Source organism: Dromiciops gliroides, chromosome 4, assembly GCF_019393635.1.
Source record: "Dromiciops gliroides isolate mDroGli1 chromosome 4, mDroGli1.pri, whole genome shotgun sequence".
Lineage (NCBI taxonomy): Eukaryota > Metazoa > Chordata > Mammalia > Microbiotheria > Microbiotheriidae > Dromiciops > Dromiciops gliroides.
In genome coordinates this window covers 157407042-157424683 of record NC_057864.1, presented here as the reverse complement: position 1 = coordinate 157424683, position 17642 = coordinate 157407042, and the positions used below count along the sequence as shown (strand labels likewise).

Below are 17642 nucleotides of genomic sequence, written 5' to 3'. Positions count from 1 at the left end.
TGGATGCCCCCACCCTCATAAAGCTGTTCACCTAGCCTTTTGTTTTCCTCCAAGACTCAGCTCAAATATCACCTAGAGGGGCAGCTAGGTGGCACAGTGGATAAAGCACCGACCCTGGATTCAGGAGGACCTGAGTTCAAATCCAGCCTCAGACACATGACACTTACTAGCTGTGTGACCCTGGGCAAGTCACTTAATCCTCATTGCCTCACAAAAAAATCCAAAAACAAAACACCGTGAGCTCAGTATGGCTCTTGTTGGTAGTTATATATGTATGGTCTCTTCTATTTGTATGTATATTCCTTTGAGGGCAGGTTGTTTGGTTTTTTTTTTAAGCACACAGTATGTCATATAGTAATGGCTTAATAAATGCTTGTTGACTGACACTCATTGTACTCATGTAGGAAAAAAAGTCCATGTGAAAGAAAAAGGACAGTAGCTCATGGACTAAAGCTGTTCAGTCTTCCCTGGCCATGCTACATGTCACTGGACACTCAAACAGACAGGATACCAGCATGGAAACTCAGCAGATATTATTTAAAAGTATTTTATTTAACTTTTTAATTTGAGGTAAAATACTTTTTTCTTTCAACTTCCATAACAAAATACAGAGCTATCAGATACCCCTGGAAAAAATATGTATATTATACATATATTTCTATAACATTACATCATATATATATAATATATATATGCAAAATTCTGAAGACTTTATAGAAAGTGGAACATCTAAAAGGCACTGCACAATGGAGTTCAGATTACTTACATTTTTATGTACATATACACACTTTATTCTGCTTAAGTGGATACACCTAAACCAAGTCATCTTCTGTTAAGTGAACATCTCATTCACAAATCCCTGCATCACAATTCTAATCAATTTAAAGAATATGCCTAAAGGTCTCAAAACAATTTGCAATTGGTAGTTTTCTTTTTTTTCAAAAAAGAAATGAAAACCATAAGTTTTAAAAACGATCAGATTCAAAAGTTTTCTTTTTAAACCAAAAAGATAAAAATCAAAACAAACACCATGTAGGATTCATAAGACAAAAAGTAAAGTTATTTTTGCTTATAAAAAGAACAAAACAAAACAAGAAAAGCCACAAAACATAATTATGGAATAAATAAAAAATAAGGGATAACCAGCCATTGGACTCCACCTGCCGGGTGAGAAGTGAAACCTTGGCTATGGTTTTTGTTAATGCTTCTTAGGTTTTTCTTGGCCCACTGAAGACTAAACTAAAGTATGGTAACTCCCTGTGTTAATAGAATGGAGATGAGGGTGGAGTGGGCCTTGGTAAAGTGTTCATATTTCACCCCTAACCCCCTTAAAACCAGTGAGTTATTTGATGAGGATGGATGCCATTAAGTCTCTTCTCTACAGGTTTTTTTTCCCCCCTAAGGCTGTAAAAGCCAACTGCTCACAAGAACATACTCTTGATTTGTTAATACAGGTGGATGTTGAAATGTCAACAGATTTAAACTCGTCAAAGTTCAAACATTTGGCACAATGGAATTTGGAAAAAATATAATGTAACAAACAAACAAAAAACACCCTTGTTTTCATTTCTCCCTCCTCCACCTGCTGCTGCTAGACACTGATGTCACTGTCCCTGGCTGGGAGGAGTCTGGCTTAAAACAGGTAGAGTTGAAGTGCTGCAGAGAGGTTAGGAAAAGGAGGTTCAAAGTCCCCTCCAGCTCTAGCACCACCTCAACCACCACCTTCCTGAGGACCACTTCTAACATCAGTGACGTCAGCATTGCCTGACAACCTGAGTAAGCCCAAGTTTGGCTCTGAAAAAGGGACCATCCTAATCCCAGCACGCAGTGCAATCAATAAACTAACCGGCGGAATGGTGATCACAGAAAACAGATTAAACACCAAACAGGTTCATAAAGCCAAACAACAATTTTCATGGAGTTGAACATTTTTTTGAGTGTTTTTCAAGTGTGAAATCAGTGAATTTTTGTTCAAACAGAAGCAGCATCTAGGAATTCTGGCACTTGGGTTCTAGGGCGTTAAAGATATGCATTATGGATTTTTTTTTTTAAAGGCCTCGTGTTATCTATTCCTGAGTTCATACCGACACCTGGTGGCCCTCTCTAAGGGGATGTGGATATGGGAAAGGGGGAATGGCCAGACAGCCTCCTATATGCCAAGTAATATTTTGCCCCCATACCCCAGTTCCAAGCATGCTTTCCAATTCAGAGGTAAGTCAAGGTGCTAAGAGAAGAAAAACCCCACAACAGGTACCAAAGGCAACCTATGGGATGTCATTGCCAAGAACAAGGGTTCCCTTGCAGCCTGGCCAGGGCCTCATTGATCAAGGCTCCTTCCTGAGGAGTGGGAAAAGTTCAAGTCACTTACTGATCTTGATTCAGTTAACCGGGTGCATATAAAATCAGGATGGCTCACTGGGAGATGAATCAAGATGCTAACAATCCACACCATCCCTGGAAATTTTTAATCCAAATCACACCCACCTGTTCCAACCCTTTTCTTGGCCTCTCATATCTGGTACTCTCCAATAAAAAGTTTTTTTTTTTTTTTTTAAAGAAGAAAAATACCACTTTAAACACATTGTACTATATACAGCTGAGTTAGGGTGGGGTAGAGCTGAGTTTTTTCATGCTTCCCAGACCCTTGTTACCATCTTCTTTAACCATCCCTGCAACGCTGTCCCAAGTTGATCTAATCTCATAGTAGTGTCAGTCCAGTTCATTCACACGGCTACTCAATTTTCCCTTCTAGTCATCTGCTTTTCTTTCTGCTGTAGGCCTTATTTTCCTGGCTTTGCAAGATACGGACATCTCATTCCTTTGGGGGAGCCACTGAAAACATTCTCCAGTATGGGGAAACAAACAAACCACACTTCTCACTGGAATTTGGAGTATAGGCCAGGCTAATCGATGCATCACAATGAGAACCAGACCTACCCTACGTAATGGGCATATGACACATAGTTTATAGTTACAATGGGACAGAAAATCTCTCTTATCATTACCAGGCCTTTTCTTTGTTTCTTCTTGTCTTCTATATTTCTTGCTATCTCTCTCCACCTCCTCTAGTTTCACCATACATCTACTCACACCCACATCAACTTTCTGCATTTTTAGTTATTTCAGCTCGGTCCTTGCTTCCCACCATTCTGCTTACCATCCTGCTCCTCTCAATTCCAATAATACCAAAGATTGGGATGGAAGAAGGATAGAGAGGAGAGCTAAATCCTCACATGCCAACCGGAAAACCTAACCACATTCCAACATTCCTGGGTTATACGAAAAGTTGTCTGTGCCCTTCTACAGGTTGTGCCAACAGACCCGTATCTTGTAAAGTGTATTAATATTAAGGCTTGACTTAAGAAAATGTTAAGAGAACCAGACATGATGGAAAGACATTTTCAACAATGCTATCACACTTTCAGGTGAACTCACAATCATACTTCATTTTAACTCCCCCAAACCACAACTAGAAAGGAAAATCGAGGGTAATTCTTGTCTTTTGTTTCTTTTTTCTTAAAGGCATCAGGCTATTTCCTCCTGCCCTCTTCCTTCTTCCCTGAAAGAGAGTTTAAAACTCCTCATGGCTTCTTTAATAGGTAGAGTAGGTGAAGAGTTCTAAAGAAACTAGCAGCCCTTCCAGAAGGCCCCTCTGCCCTGCTCTAATCTGGCTTTACTTTTCAGGGTTTCCTGAAAACTTTTGTTTATAAAAGAAAAAAATTCACACCTCACTCCCAAATAAGACTGTTGAGATTTCTTGCCCCTCCCTTGAAATAATCAAAAATGGAAAAAAGGTTTTCCAGGCTAACTCTTAAGAATTGATGGTCTCCAAACCCCTTTCTGTTATGTTTCCCTCTACATAAAAAGAGGAAAATTCATTAATGACTTCTCTATATAAACACAATAGAAAACCAAGTTGTTTGGGATCCCCAATGTCACTATCAACATGACCAAGGTATTTTGGTCTTTTGGGAGTTTCCTTTTCAAAAGTCCAAGCCTTACCAGGGGATAGAGGCTCCCTCTCCCTCCCCTATTTAACCCTCCCCAACCCAACCCCCAACTTAGCTTTTCACATCCTGCTAATTTACAACAAAAAGATAGCCCTCCCCTACCCCAAAACATAAAAATACAAGTAGTCTATTCTCTAGAATGATCAAACCAGCTTAATTCCCTCCCTCCCTCCCCACCCCCCACTCTGCAACCTTGCTACATAAATACATGTATTCAATTATAGTATAAACAGCTCCTGATTAATTTTCAATACTAAGCATCAGCGGCAGCGGCTGTGGCCACCCCCCTGGGTCCAGCAATGAGGGGTGGAGACCCAGAAAGATTCCAATGAATCTTGCTGCTCTCACTCAGCTCTCTGGCTTCCCTATCACCATTCCATCTTCGCTTCAGCCGAAGCTTTGGGGGCATCAAGGCATCCTCTTTCTTTTCAGGGGCACTGGGCTCAACTACTGCCAGGGTATCCTTACCATGCCTGTCCTCACTACTTTCACTCAACTCTGGGGTCTCTTCACCTGGGCTGCTGAGGGGGACCATGGGCCAGGCTGGGGGTGCAGCAGGGCGTGCAAATAAGGTGCCCTCCTCGCCTATGGTCCCACTGGGTACGGAGTGCTCTTCCCGATGCTGTTCCTCCTTTTCTCTTAGTGGCTGCTCTTGGTTTTCAGGCTCTCTGTCTGCAGTTTGTTGTTCCACCTTGATCCTTGGAGGGGTAGGGGCTATGGTCGGAGTAACAGTAACTGCTGACTCTTCACTGCTCTCTACTCTTTCCCGATTCTTCCGTCCAGCTGGTGGTGGCTGGAGCTTAATGGGAAACTGGGCTGGCTCCTCTGGATGCATTTGGCACTGCAGGGGTGGAACCATGAGCCCAGGATAACGAGGAAAAGTCCGGGGACTTAGATGGTAGTTTAAAACTGAGCAGGCTTGAGAATGCAGGTAGTGTTTCATTTCATCAGGGTTAAAGGAGAAGCAGCTACTACCAGTGAAGGGGCTTAGACCTGGGGAGGGGCTGTAGGAGAAGAGGGTTGGAGTAAGAGACAAAGCTGGTGAGATGGGGACATTGAGGACACTTCCACGGCCTGGCAGTGGAGAAACAGCAAAAGGACTGTGGGGGTCAGGGTATATCCCAGGCCTGGTGAAAAGAGGGAGCATGATGTCTGGCTTGCGCTTCTGGTGGCTAATTCCTCCACTAGTGACTGAATTCCGGGAAGTCATGAGATCCACACCCCTGCGCCACTCAGCGGAACTGTCCTCCAGCTCAGAAATCTCGGCTTTTCGTTCACTGCCATCGTTCAAGACCTCCTGCCCAGAAGGAGCTAGGGAGCTTGTGGAGAATCGGCCAGGCTGCACATCACTGGTGGGGGAATGGCTGTCCAGAGGGGGAAAGTGGAAACGGGAGGAGGCTGTTGGTACTGGAGGGGCACTCTGGGGTACTACTCCTGGGAAGGGGAAAAATAAAGAAAAAGGAGCCTGGTCAATTCATTGCATCACTGTTTACTTATGTTACATTAAATCTGATATATTCTGTAGTAACAGGAAGAAGAGTTGGGATAAAATGCCATAGAACCCACTTTTCCCTTCTATCTGCTCAATTAGCTCAGTTTAGTTGCAGAGTTCCTTGTCAACCACATCCACAACTCAAATGACGAATCTGGTCTGTAATTAAGGGTAAATTAGGGCTATATCACTGGCTTCTCCTTCCCAAACCCAGCGGAAAGTGAGGGTGCAAGGATCTTGTCTGTAACCCGAGGCAGATGCTAAAGGTATTCATACGTGTCTAAGCTGTGCACCCGGTTCTCTTCCTTGTGGCTATTTCTGTCTACAAGGGTCTAGAAACACCATCTCTGAAAAGGAGTGCTTCAAAGAAGCACCTACCCTTCAGTTCGCACAGGGGTGGGGTACTTGAACAAGACCACATTTTGGAGAATGCAAATGGAAACCTGGAGGAAACTTGTCAAATGTTCTTAACATAAGATCTATTAAAGTACTTTTGCTCATGAGCTCAGAGCTACCCTGGAAATTCAATAGCGACTCCATTCTGGATATTTTTGGTCTCTACAATTCTGATGACATACCAATTACTGCTCTAAGCAAGTTCTATATGGCAATCTACGTTCCTAGGCACGCTCTACAAAGAATGGAAGAAGATCTGGCGCATGCTCACTTTCCCACGTTTGCCTGTCGCAATTGAGCTGTGAGTAGAAAAGCCAGCACAATTCACTTCCATCTAAGTCTTTTCCCACAACTAACTGCACACCAACTTCTCAGAAGAGTCTCCTAGCATAAAAACCAACAGTGAAGAAAAAAGTTCAAGGATGGGTCAGTAGTCATACAGACAGCTACTAAGGGGTGTGTGGTTCCTACCCTGGGTGTTACTGAAACCCCACCAACCCTGAAGCATAGTGAGGAAAAAAGTGAGAGGAGCTATAGAAAGATGGAGTCAGAGTAATGGGATAATTAACAAGTGAGAAAGAGAATCCAGTTACACACTGCAATAATTGATTTACATAGGACTTTAATGTTTAAAAAAGGATGCCCATATACAACCCTGTGTTAAGTAATATAAACACTATCACTTTATAGATAGGAAAACTGACTGAGTTTCATTCAGAGAGTTCAAGTTGTTTGCTCATGGCTACAGAGCATCAGGGCTAGGATTTAAACTCAATAAATATGTGAAAAGACACCACCATCAATCAGCTATTCTGTGGCTCTGGTACCTGGCACTGGCTGCAGGCTAGGAAGAATCACATAGATACCTTTTATTAAACAAGAGGCAACACAGGTCCTGCATGATGGAGTCACCTAACTTGACTCCGTTTTCAATGGATAACAGCATCCTAGTTGGCCTTGAATTTCTCCCCTCTTCAATCCATCCTCCACACAAAGGCCAAAATAATCCTTCTAAAAGCACAGATCTCACCATGTTTTTTGCTTGAAAGCACCCCAGTGACACTAAAATAAAAAAAAACATTCCTCAACTAGCACTTCAAGCCCTTAACAATCTGGCTCCCGTCTTTTCCAGTGTACTCTACATTCCAGCCAAACTGGACTATGAGCTGTATGATGTTTAACATTCTACCACCTCCACCTTCAGTGCCTGGAATGCCCTCTTTTCTTTTCCCCCATCTCTTAGAAGTTAAGCTTTCTTTAAGGTTCAGCTGAGGAGCTACCTCCTCAGTGAAACTTTCCCTGAACTCCCACTCCCAATCAGTATACCCTCTCCCAACCCAAATTACCTTTTATTTACTGATCTGTGTATAGGCTATATTCTCCAGCAGAATATAAACTCCTTGGGGGCAGCTAGGTGGCACAGTAGATAAAAGCACTGGCCCTGGATTCAGAAGGACCCGAGTTCAAATCCAACCTCAGACACCTGACACTTACTAGCTGTGTGACCCTGGGCAAGTCACTTAACCCTCATTGCCCCACCAAAAAAAAGAGGCAGTATATAAACTCCTTGATGGCAGTTACTGCCACACTTGTCACTATGTTTTTTCTCCTGATCTGAACTTGTAACCAAGTAGGAAACTCATGGTATGTAAATAATGCAGATCAACTCACATATAACTTAAATCTTAAGAGAATAGCCTGGGGTACTGAGAAATTAAATGACTTATTCATGTCAAGTCAGTCATGTCAATAAGCCTGATCATGCAATTAATAAGTGTCAAGGCAGGCCTTGAATCCAGGTCTTCCTGACTATATCAAATTGCCTCTTGTCTCACTCAGGAATAGACAAGTCTAATTTGGAAATTAGGTCTTAGGGAAGAAGTTATACATTAAAAAAGTCACATGTGTGTAAATGTCAAAATTTTAGAGGAAAGCCTTGTTCCATGAAATTTTCCCTTCCTACTGCTGAAAGTGATCTCTTCCTCCTATGAATTCATAGTAAACTGTACTTTTCATACCTTTCAATAAGTTTTGACATTGTGTTGTATTGCAAGTTACTTATGTACATGTATACAATTCCCCTAATTGATAACTTCTGAAGGGGAGAGACCATGTTTTACATACTGCATCCCTTAGAATATCTAGTTTGGTGCCTACAGTGGTTTTCTGTGCTCACCACATACTAAATTTAATTCATCTCTACCTGACATTCTGCTCAGTAGTTAACTTAATAAAAGTACTATCAAATCTTCTGTCAAATTTTAAAACATACAGGCTGGGGCAGCTAGGTGGCACAGTGGATAGAGCACCAGCTCTGGAGTCAGGAGTACCTGAGTTCAAATCTGGCCTCAGACACTTAAACACTTACTAGCTGTGTGACCTTGGGCCAAGTCACTTAACCCCAATTGCCTCACTGAAAAACCAAAAAACCAAAACCAAAACAAAACATACAGGCCAACTTTGGGGGACAACTTCTAAATTATAAGCTCTTTGAGGGTCAGGAATATGTCTTATTTATTGTTGTACTCTTCCCTTCTCCCCACCTGTTCTCATGATCTGCACACACAATATGTACAAATGTTTGCTGAACTGAAGGAATTATCCCTTTAGCTCTGACCTGTAATAACCTCACCTATACTTATGTTTCTAAGCAGTTTTTGTTTACCTAACTCATTTCAGGGTAAACTTCCCAAAGGCTAATGAGTTTTCTTTTGTGTCACCTCTGATGTTGATTTGGAGGTTAGAGAACAAGAAAAAACTGGGATAGATGACAGTACTCAAACAGAGCTGTATATATATGGCTGACCCTAATGATTTTTCATCTGGGGACTGTGGCAAAAACGATAATGAGCCCAAGGGTTAAGTATTCACATTTGGTCAAGAGGAAGAAACTGAGACATGCTAGGGAAGATCTTATTGATTAGCACCATGAAAACCTTGAGTTGAGCACTCCCAGGATTTCTCTTCCTTTAAGGAGAGTCCAGAGAAATTATAGAGAATTCTAAGACTATCAAGCTAAAAAGCACTTTAAAGAACACAAATCCAAGCGTCGAATTTAGAGAGGAAGAAATTAAGGCTTAGCCATTGCTTAGCATAGTACCTGGCACACAGGTACTTAATAAATGTTTATTAATTGAGAGTTTTGTCCACAGTCAACAATTCAATAAACACTCTTTGTGCAAAGCACTGTCTACAACCCTGATTTTTAGTTAGGTACTCTTCAAGCTTCCTCCTAATCTTGGAAAAGACAATCACAAAACTCCATTGCTTCTTAACTGACATAAGGTCCATGTATGAGATACAGCTAAGAGCAATTTCTAAACAAAACCCTACTTGTGTATAGTGTCATGGGGTGCAGAGCACCCCAGAAGTTCTCTGGGGGGCACATCAAGGAATCTTCCCAGCTCTCTGAAGCAACCAGGCAATGTGCCTAAAAGCTTTGCTTTTGCCTGTGACTTTTTGGTTAAGATTTGAAAGGGTTTGTATTGGTGGGAAACCCTTTACAACTCCATCTAGGCAGTTATATAGCTCCTTTTTACTTCTACCACTCTACTGGTTGGGGAAGACTATTATTGCTCCCTTCCCAGACCTGGAAAAATGCAGGTTACCACATAGCCACTGGACGAATTCTCTATTGCCTTATGGGGAGTACAACTCTTAATACAGGTTGTTGCTTGTACACTGGTTTCAAATGTATAAGCCAATGTGGTCTAATCTTGAACAGTTTTGTCAGTGAAAATTGGAGGGAAATGGAGATTTGGGAAGAGACTGACTTTGAGGTTATTGGTGTGATTCTTTGTCCAGTGAGATCCAATCCCCTTCCCCACCCAAACCAGGTGCATAAGGGAGGGGCTAGAGTGAGAAATAGAGGAAACTAGATTCCAGCGGCCAAAACAGGTTTGATTTCCTAACGCCTCTCCCCCAGGCATAAGGAAAGAAAACAGGTTGTAATTAGAGAGATGCATTCCAATACCAACTTTTTTTTTTAAATGCATGCCCCAGGGATAGGAGGGAGTGGCTAGCAAAAGGGAGATGGAACAGTAATGATAGCAGCGTCAGGCTAAAACTGCCCTAACTTGTTGTGTGTAGTAATTACAGATCTGCAATGGATCTTGGCATTCTATTCTCTCTCAGCCACTCCCCGGTTCCAATTTTTCAGCTTCAGAACAAACTTTACTCTGAGAAGTTGTAATACCTTCATAATCAAGATCAGCTCTCCTTGCCACCCAAAAGGCAACAAAGTTGGAAGTTGATGGAATGACCCGAAACTGTTTAAATGCAATTTAATTTGTGGGGTAGTGGTGCTATTTTCATCTTTAGAGATGATTTGAAAAGCCTTTCAGTTTTCAACTCCTGGGTCTGCCAGATCTACAGAGGAACAGGGCCTCTGAGCTGTGCCAAGCCAGGTCCCTATAGACAGTTGTTACCTGGGCTGCTCTGAAGGGAAACTACTAAAGGCTATGTGTATCCTGGGGGCCCTGGGGGAAGAGAAGCCTTGGAACCCAAACGGCTGAGGCTGCCCTGCATTCAGACACCCCCCCCCCAACCCCCATCAAAGACTGCTTTTCACTGCAAACATGATTGAGGCCACTGTGGTTTTGATTGTATTCACCTGATAAGGTAACTTGGTAGTTTCATAGAAAATCGGAAGTGTTTATAAAGACTCCAGTTGCTATTAGGGAGTTAAACAAGTTCTACAGTTTACTTAAAAAAAAAAAAAACCCAACAAATTTAGAATGATTTTTCCTTAGAGAACAAAGAACCAGATCTCTAAGAGATGCAGCACTTTATATAAGTCAAAAATCATAAGAAAAGGAATCATCTATTTTTTTAAAAAAGTAGACTCAATGTTAGTACTATGTACTATTAAAATTAAAAGTATACTTTTGACCTTAACAATAATTGTAGGGAGAATGTACTTTTAAAGACTTCAAAACACAGTGTTATCAATACCTTTAAAAAAATTGCCAAAGAAACTAGTTATGAAGAACAGCAAGGAAGTCCTAGATGTCTACTTCTAAATTTCCCTTAGAAGTGCTAGTAGTATCGGGGCAGCTAGATGGTGCAGTGGATAGAGCACCGGCCCTGGATTCAGGAGGACCTGAGTTCAAATCCAGCCTGAGACACTTGACACGTACTAGCTGTGTGACCCTGGGCAAGTCACTTAAACCCAATTGCCTCACCAAACAACAACAACAACAAAAAGAAGTGCTAGTATCAGAGTTAGATTTCATTTCAGTTCACATTTTGTCCTCCACTCAAAGAATAGGTGCTTACCATTGGGCCGAATATTGATGAATGGATAGTTGGGCATCACCAGCTTGTTGAAGTTAAACTTATAGGTAAACCTTTTGCCTTTTGTTTTATGAAGGATCCTCTTGTTGTAATAGTATCTGTCAAAACACAAATATGCATGTTAATGCATCTTCCAGCTCTCCCAAGCTTACGATAAACAATTTCAGGTAATCAGATGAAAAATTCTAGTCACTTCAAGTGGGGAAGGGGGGGGGGGGGGAAGCATGGCAAGGGCAGCAGGCAATTGGGGTTAAGTGACTTGCCCTGGGTCACACAGCTAGTGTTAAGTGTCTGAGGCCAAATTTGAACCCAGGTCTCCTCCTGAATCCAGGGCCGGTGCTTTATCCACGGTGCCACCTAGCTGCCCCTGGCAAAAGAGTCTTTATCCTTTGACTCTACCTTCACCTCAACAACCTTTCCCCATCTCCCCAGCCACAGCTCTATACCCAGTTTCCTTCCTGTTCCCACTTTGGTCAGAAGGCTACGTTTCACATACACTATCTCTTTTTGTCTGTCTTGCCCCGGTGGAAGCAGACAACCTGCGGCACAGAGACTAGTATGGCTGGCTAGTCGGGAGACCTATGTCTATAACTTGGGGAGAAGAATGCAGGATTGTTTTATGGCAACTGGTCAAACAATGGTATACCCAAATCTGGAAAACAGCAGTCAGCTTGGGCAACCTTAACCTCAAAGATTCAAAGGATCTGCAGAGCTCACACAAAGCTAGCAAATAAACATGTGGGTTCAGGGTCAACAAAGGTGAAGGAATAGAGAACTTTAAGAGTGACTGGTACCTTCAGCCACTTAGACAGTACTAGGCAAGTCATAAATTGCCCTTTAGACCCTGAGGGATAAAAGATCTCTGAAACTGAGAGCGACAAGGGCAAAGGGAATAAGGAGGAAGTTCACACAAATCAACCTCTGGACTTGGAAGGTCACAACCAAACAACCTATGGCCTGACAAGACCAAAAAATGTTGTTCCTGGATAGCTGTCAGTCACAGCCTAAGATAACCAAATCAGCCCTCCTTAGCCTCCTCCTGAGAGGTCAGGAAGAAGAGAAATAATAACAGATAGGCACAATACCAAACACCCTATAAGACAGGGCTAAGTAATCCCCAGGATTATAAATGAACTCCAATTCTTATTTCACCACACCCTCTCGCCCACTGAGGAGAATTGGTTGCCTGTCAGGATTCAGTGCCAACCATGTTGGAATTTCCTCCTACAGATACCCAGAGATATACTTTCTCCTCCCGTACCTTCACTACTTACATTCAGGTGCTCTTCTGCTCCCACTCTGAAGTCATGAAGGAATTTATCTAGCCAGTTGTCACCTACTACTCCACAAGATGCCATGTCTCCCAAATTGTCTGATCGCCTCCTAACCCAAAGCATCACAGATACAGGGCATTTTCCCTCCCTCACCTGAGGGCCCGGCTCAGCTTGTCATAGTTCATCTGTGGTTTGCACTTTCTTCGGCCCCAGAGGCGGGCCACTTCATCTGGGTCCTTGATGACAAACTCTCCATATTCTCCTTGCTGCCAGGCAATGACATGGCGGAACTCCTCTTTCTGAAGCAGCTCCAAGATGAAATGCCACAGCTGGATCTGTCGGGAGCCTGGGGATGACTCCGTTTTGTAGGCCCAGTCTGGGAACTGGTAGCCTTAAGACCAGAGGGAAAAGAAAAGAATAAGACTAAAGAAGTTGAGAGCTATTTAAATATCAGCACCCCTACCCACTTTACATTCCACAGATCAGGATGCTAGAGTGCTGAACAAACATACCTTAAACACCTTTTCAGACAACTGGGACCAGTCCATTAGGGAATAAGAAGGGACATAGAAGTTACATTGAAATCACTAATTCCTGGAAAAACTAGCAGCAAAACTTAGGTGTCCTAATTACCCATCCTTTCTATGCCTACATTATGTTAGGGCATTAAAGTTCTGAGGGGATTAAAGGGACATGGAATGAACACCCCAGAAATAATGGAATATTTTCCAAAAAAGAAAGCTAAAGGCCTTCTCTCAAGATACTAACATTGGAATTGTGGCTCTTAGAGGAAAAAGTTTCTCCAGTCTAGGACAAGGGTGTGGTGAACAGACATGTTAAACACACATCCATAGGAAACAAGCCTACAACTGTCCTAGCAGCAACCACCCAGCCAAGAGGCTGTCAGTCACGGTTTGGCACTTGGTGTGGACAGAGCCCAAGTGGAGAAAACGGGAAACCACCAAGTGACATTCCCAATATACTAGAAAAGGCTCACCTCCACCTCCTTCTGGCTTTTCCACAATGCTGCAGCCCGCTTTCATTTTCTCCCTCCTGCTGACTGTTAAAAGAGACACAAGCCACAATTACTTTAAGAAACTATTTTCTTGCCTAGGTTTATTTGCATAATCTTTTTCCAACTCTCCTTTTCCCCATCTTTCCTGCTCCCAGCATTAGCAAGTCTCCTTCCTCCAAACTTGTCACCTCCAAACTGTTAATCCCCAAGTCGCCAAATGATGGTCCCTAGGTCATCAGCTTCAAGAGCCATAATTATCTCTCACCTGACTTTAAACCACAAAGTGTAAACACTGTCTTTTATATTTGCTTTCTTCCTCCTGACCGGCCCTTCAAAAGTGGAAAGGGAAGGCTAGAGTGAGACGGGTCCAAAAAGGCAGCCAAAACAAGTCAAACAGTTTGTCTTCTATTACTAGACAGATCCAGATGCCAAGATACACAAGCCTGAGCTCACCAGATGTACCAGTTTAAGGAAAGAAAAAAAAAATCCAAACCCTTCTTATTCCCACTCAAGAATGCACATCTGATTTTGATTTCTTCAGCTGGATTATGTGTGAGAAGGAGAACTTCTCCTAAGCAGAAACAGCCCCCTCCCCCTCGGAAAAAAATACCCTGGGATACAGGAAGTAAACATACCACATGTAAAGTCACTCTGCACCAGGAAAACACACACACACACACACACAAAAGAGACACCCCCCCCCAGATTTGGAGATGAAGTGTAAACAGTTCTATAATTTCTCCCTTTAGCATGAAGGGGTCATTTCCCAGCATCTACTCCCCAACAAATATGAGGCTGAATTCATTTGGTTTCCAAGGAAATTTCCTGTTACTACTTAGTTTTTAATACTAGTCTTCCCTTACCCCTCTGGGAGGAAGGAGAGAAAGTAGGGAGGTGGAGGTAAAAGGTGATGCATTCCTGAAGGAAAACCATTCCTCACAGTCCCAGTCCCGTATGTATAGGTTAAGGCCATCACCAATCCCAGCAAACTCATCAATCAATACACAGCACTGGCTGAAGCCCGGTGGAAATCTAAGTGTCTCGGCGCCCGGGGACGGGGTGGGGGGACTGGGTGTGGAATTCCTAATCACATACATTATAAGAAAACTTCCCGAACCAAAGTTCTCAAAAATACTTGACTTTCAAATGTTTTCTTCACCTATTTTAAAACTTCCAGATTCATCACTATGATAGATTAGAGCAGCCAGGAGGAAATAGGATAGAAAAAGACTTTATACACACACACACACACACACACACACACACACACACACTCTCTCTCTCTCTCTCTCTCTCTCTCTCTCCCTCTCTCTCTCTCTCACTCACTTCCCCCCTTCTCTCCCTCCTCCAGCAGCACTCCCCTTCTCCATCTCGACCTCGAGTGGGGAAAAAACTAATTTCCTCAGTCTGCCGGCAAGCTTTCCTGACAAACTCTAACTCCCTCAAATAGCCTAGAAATGTCCTTCGACTATGGGCACAGCCGAGACCATGATTCACCGAGGAGCTGCCCAGGAAGTCCCCTTACCTGACAACCCAATCCCTCCCCCTCATTCCAACGCATACCTTCAGCAACTGCTCGGACCTAACTCCCAAACTTCCCTTCACAGACCTCCGAAGCTTGGGCTACCCCCTCCCCCAGCTGACTGTCCACAACCTGCGGGGCCTCCGGGGTGGGGGCTGACAGGACCGCGCCAATCCCCTCCCCCTCCCCCAGACCCCGGGCTCCCTGCTCCCGAGCCGCCTCTTCTGCAGGACGGGGAGCAGCCTCTGACCCCCGCCTCATACCGTGGGAGCCCCGCTGAGTCCTCGGCTCGCGGTCCGGGCCCTGCGGGCCCCACACCACCCCCGGGGCTCCCGAGCCCGCGCGGGGTGAGGCCCTGCTGCTCCGGGGGGGCGGCCTCGGCTCCGGACCGAGGGCGGCAGGCAGAGGAAGGCGCCGGCCCGGCGGGTGGCGGAGAGGGCGTCTCGGCCTCGGGGAGAAGCAGGAACGGCGTGGCCCGGGAAGCCGCGGCTGTGAGAAGGTAGGGCCCCCAATCGGGGCCAGGACTCACCTCACTCCTCCGCGGTCCGTCTCGGTCCCGTCTCCTCGGCGGCGTCTCCGGCTCCTCCTCATCCACCCCAGCAGGAAGTGACCTTCTCGGAGGATTCGTCACTTCCGTCCCCTAGCCAGGAAAGAAGGGAGGAGGCAGGCCGGAGAGCAGAAGCAAGCCCCTCCCATCTTCTTTCACAGCCTCTCGCCACAGTCCCCTTCCCCGCCTCTCCGAACTACCCCCCCCCCCTTAACCTCCGCCCCGTCTCCCTTTCCTTTCTCTTCTCCGCAGACAGCCACTTCCGCCCACACTCCGCCTCTTCCTCGCCGCCCAACCCCGTGCTTCCGCCCCAGCCTGGGTGCCGTGCGTCATGATGCGGGGGCACGTTACGCACGCCTTAGGGGGCTGGAGAGACCAGAGGCAGACCTCGGCCTGGGCGGGAGGCTGAAGGAGGCTCGGCGGGGCTCCCGAGGGAGTGACGCAGGCTTCGGGGAGGGGTCTTACGCCTTGCCCACGCGCTCCGGGCCTGTGCGTGAGGGAGCAAGTGTATGGGGGCGGGGGTAGGGCGTGAAGGGGAAAAGAAAAGGGGAGGTGTCTCTAAAATCTTGGAAGTGGGAAGGGTCGCGAGGAAGGAGGCGGGGGAACCTGGACTCTAACCCGAGGCTCCTGGACGGGGACGCCCACGTTTCAGACCTCGCGGGAAGACACCCCCAGACCTTACAAATCTCCAGACGCCTGGAAAGAGACACATACGCCTAGACCTCACAGGGCTCCAGATCCCTTTCAATGTGCTAGAACAGGGGCTCCCCTAGATCCCCAGCATTGCTTCTCCGATAAGAAGGAAGCGTGGCTCCCTCCCCGGCCTTTCACTTCTGCCATCAGCATAGTCAGAAAAGAATTTGCACTGACCAGGTGCAATTGACAAATCATGTTCCTTCTAAAACCAATCGGGATCAGCCTCTCCTTTCTCTTTCCATTTCCCTTTAATGAGCTACCTATGAAGGGAAAGTCTTAGACTTGTTTTTTGGTTTTTGGTTTTTTTTAAAGGACTCAAGCTTGGCTCTTGTAATTAGGAACCAAACTTAGCTTAACCAAGGTACTAAAAACATGTGAGCATTGTTTGGGGTGTGTGGGGGCGTCTTGAACAGAGTTGAGAATGCCCACTCCTCCCCGAGTCCCACAATTAGAGATGTGTTTTGTATGTACTTGATAAGCGTACATCGAGTTGTCTTTCATATAGAATATAAATCTGTTAAGGGTATTTATTAAAGTCCTTATAGAGATAAAAGAAAGTTAAAAATAGTCCTTGACCTCAAGGTGCTTACATTCTAACGGGAGCCACAACATTATGAAAACTCTTTACAGACAAGATACATACAGGATAAATTGGAGATAATTACACGAGGAAGGCCTTAGCATTAAGAAGGAAAAGGAAGGACTTTTTGCAAAAGGTAAGATTTAAGCTGAGACTTGAAGGGAGCCAGGAGGTACAGATAAGGAGGAATAGAATTCCAAGCATGGAGGATTATCAGTGAAAATGCTGGAGGTAAAGTGTCTTGTTTGAGAAAGAGCAAGGAGGGTTATTGCAGAGTGCTTGGAGTAAGGTGTAAGAAGAGTGGAGAGGTATGAAGGAACCAGGTTGTGAAGGACTCTTTCCCAGTCCTGAAAGGCTTTAAAAGTACAACAAAGGATTTTATATTTGATCCTGAAGGCAATGAGGTGGCACTGGAATTTATTGAATGGGGGAGGGAGAGGTGACATGGTTAGACCTGCACTTCAGAAATATCACTTTGATGACAAATGAGGATGGACTGGAGTGGTGAGAGATTTGAGGTTGGGAGACCAAGCAGAAGGTTATTTCAGTAGTCCAAGTATAAAGTGATGTGTGGCTGCACCAAGGTGGTATTAGTGTCAGAGGAGAAAAGAGGGCATATGGGAAAGATATTACAAAGGTAGAAATGATAGAACTTAGCAACTGATTGGGTGTGGGGGATGAGAAAGAGTAAGGAATTGAAGACTGGACAATGGATAGAGTGCTGTGTTTGAAGTCAAAATTCATCTTCCTGAGTTCAAATCTTGTCTCAGATACTTACTGTGTGACCCAAGAGCAAGTCACTTACCTCTTTATAC

At 44.5% G+C, this 17642-nt stretch overlaps 1 protein-coding gene across 2 annotated transcripts; it reads right to left on the bottom strand.

Annotated features, from left to right (window-relative positions):
* Window positions 1-574: 574 nt before the first annotated feature.
* On the bottom strand, window positions 575-15713 carry ETV3 (ETS variant transcription factor 3). 2 transcript variants are annotated; one of them, XM_044005612.1, is made up of 5 exons: window positions 15534-15713; window positions 13465-13527; window positions 12621-12858; window positions 11176-11291; window positions 575-5444 (listed from the first exon to the last, which is right to left on the bottom strand). In XM_044005612.1, exons 2-5 carry the CDS (start codon window positions 13508-13510, stop codon window positions 4264-4266), a joined length of 1581 nt encoding a protein of 526 aa, XP_043861547.1. In that variant the 5' UTR covers window positions 13511-13527; window positions 15534-15713; the 3' UTR covers window positions 575-4263. The 2 variants fall into 2 exon arrangements, with proteins under 2 accessions (XP_043861547.1, XP_043861548.1); XM_044005613.1 differs by lacking the exon at window positions 13465-13527.
* Window positions 15714-17642: the final 1929 nt, after the last annotated feature.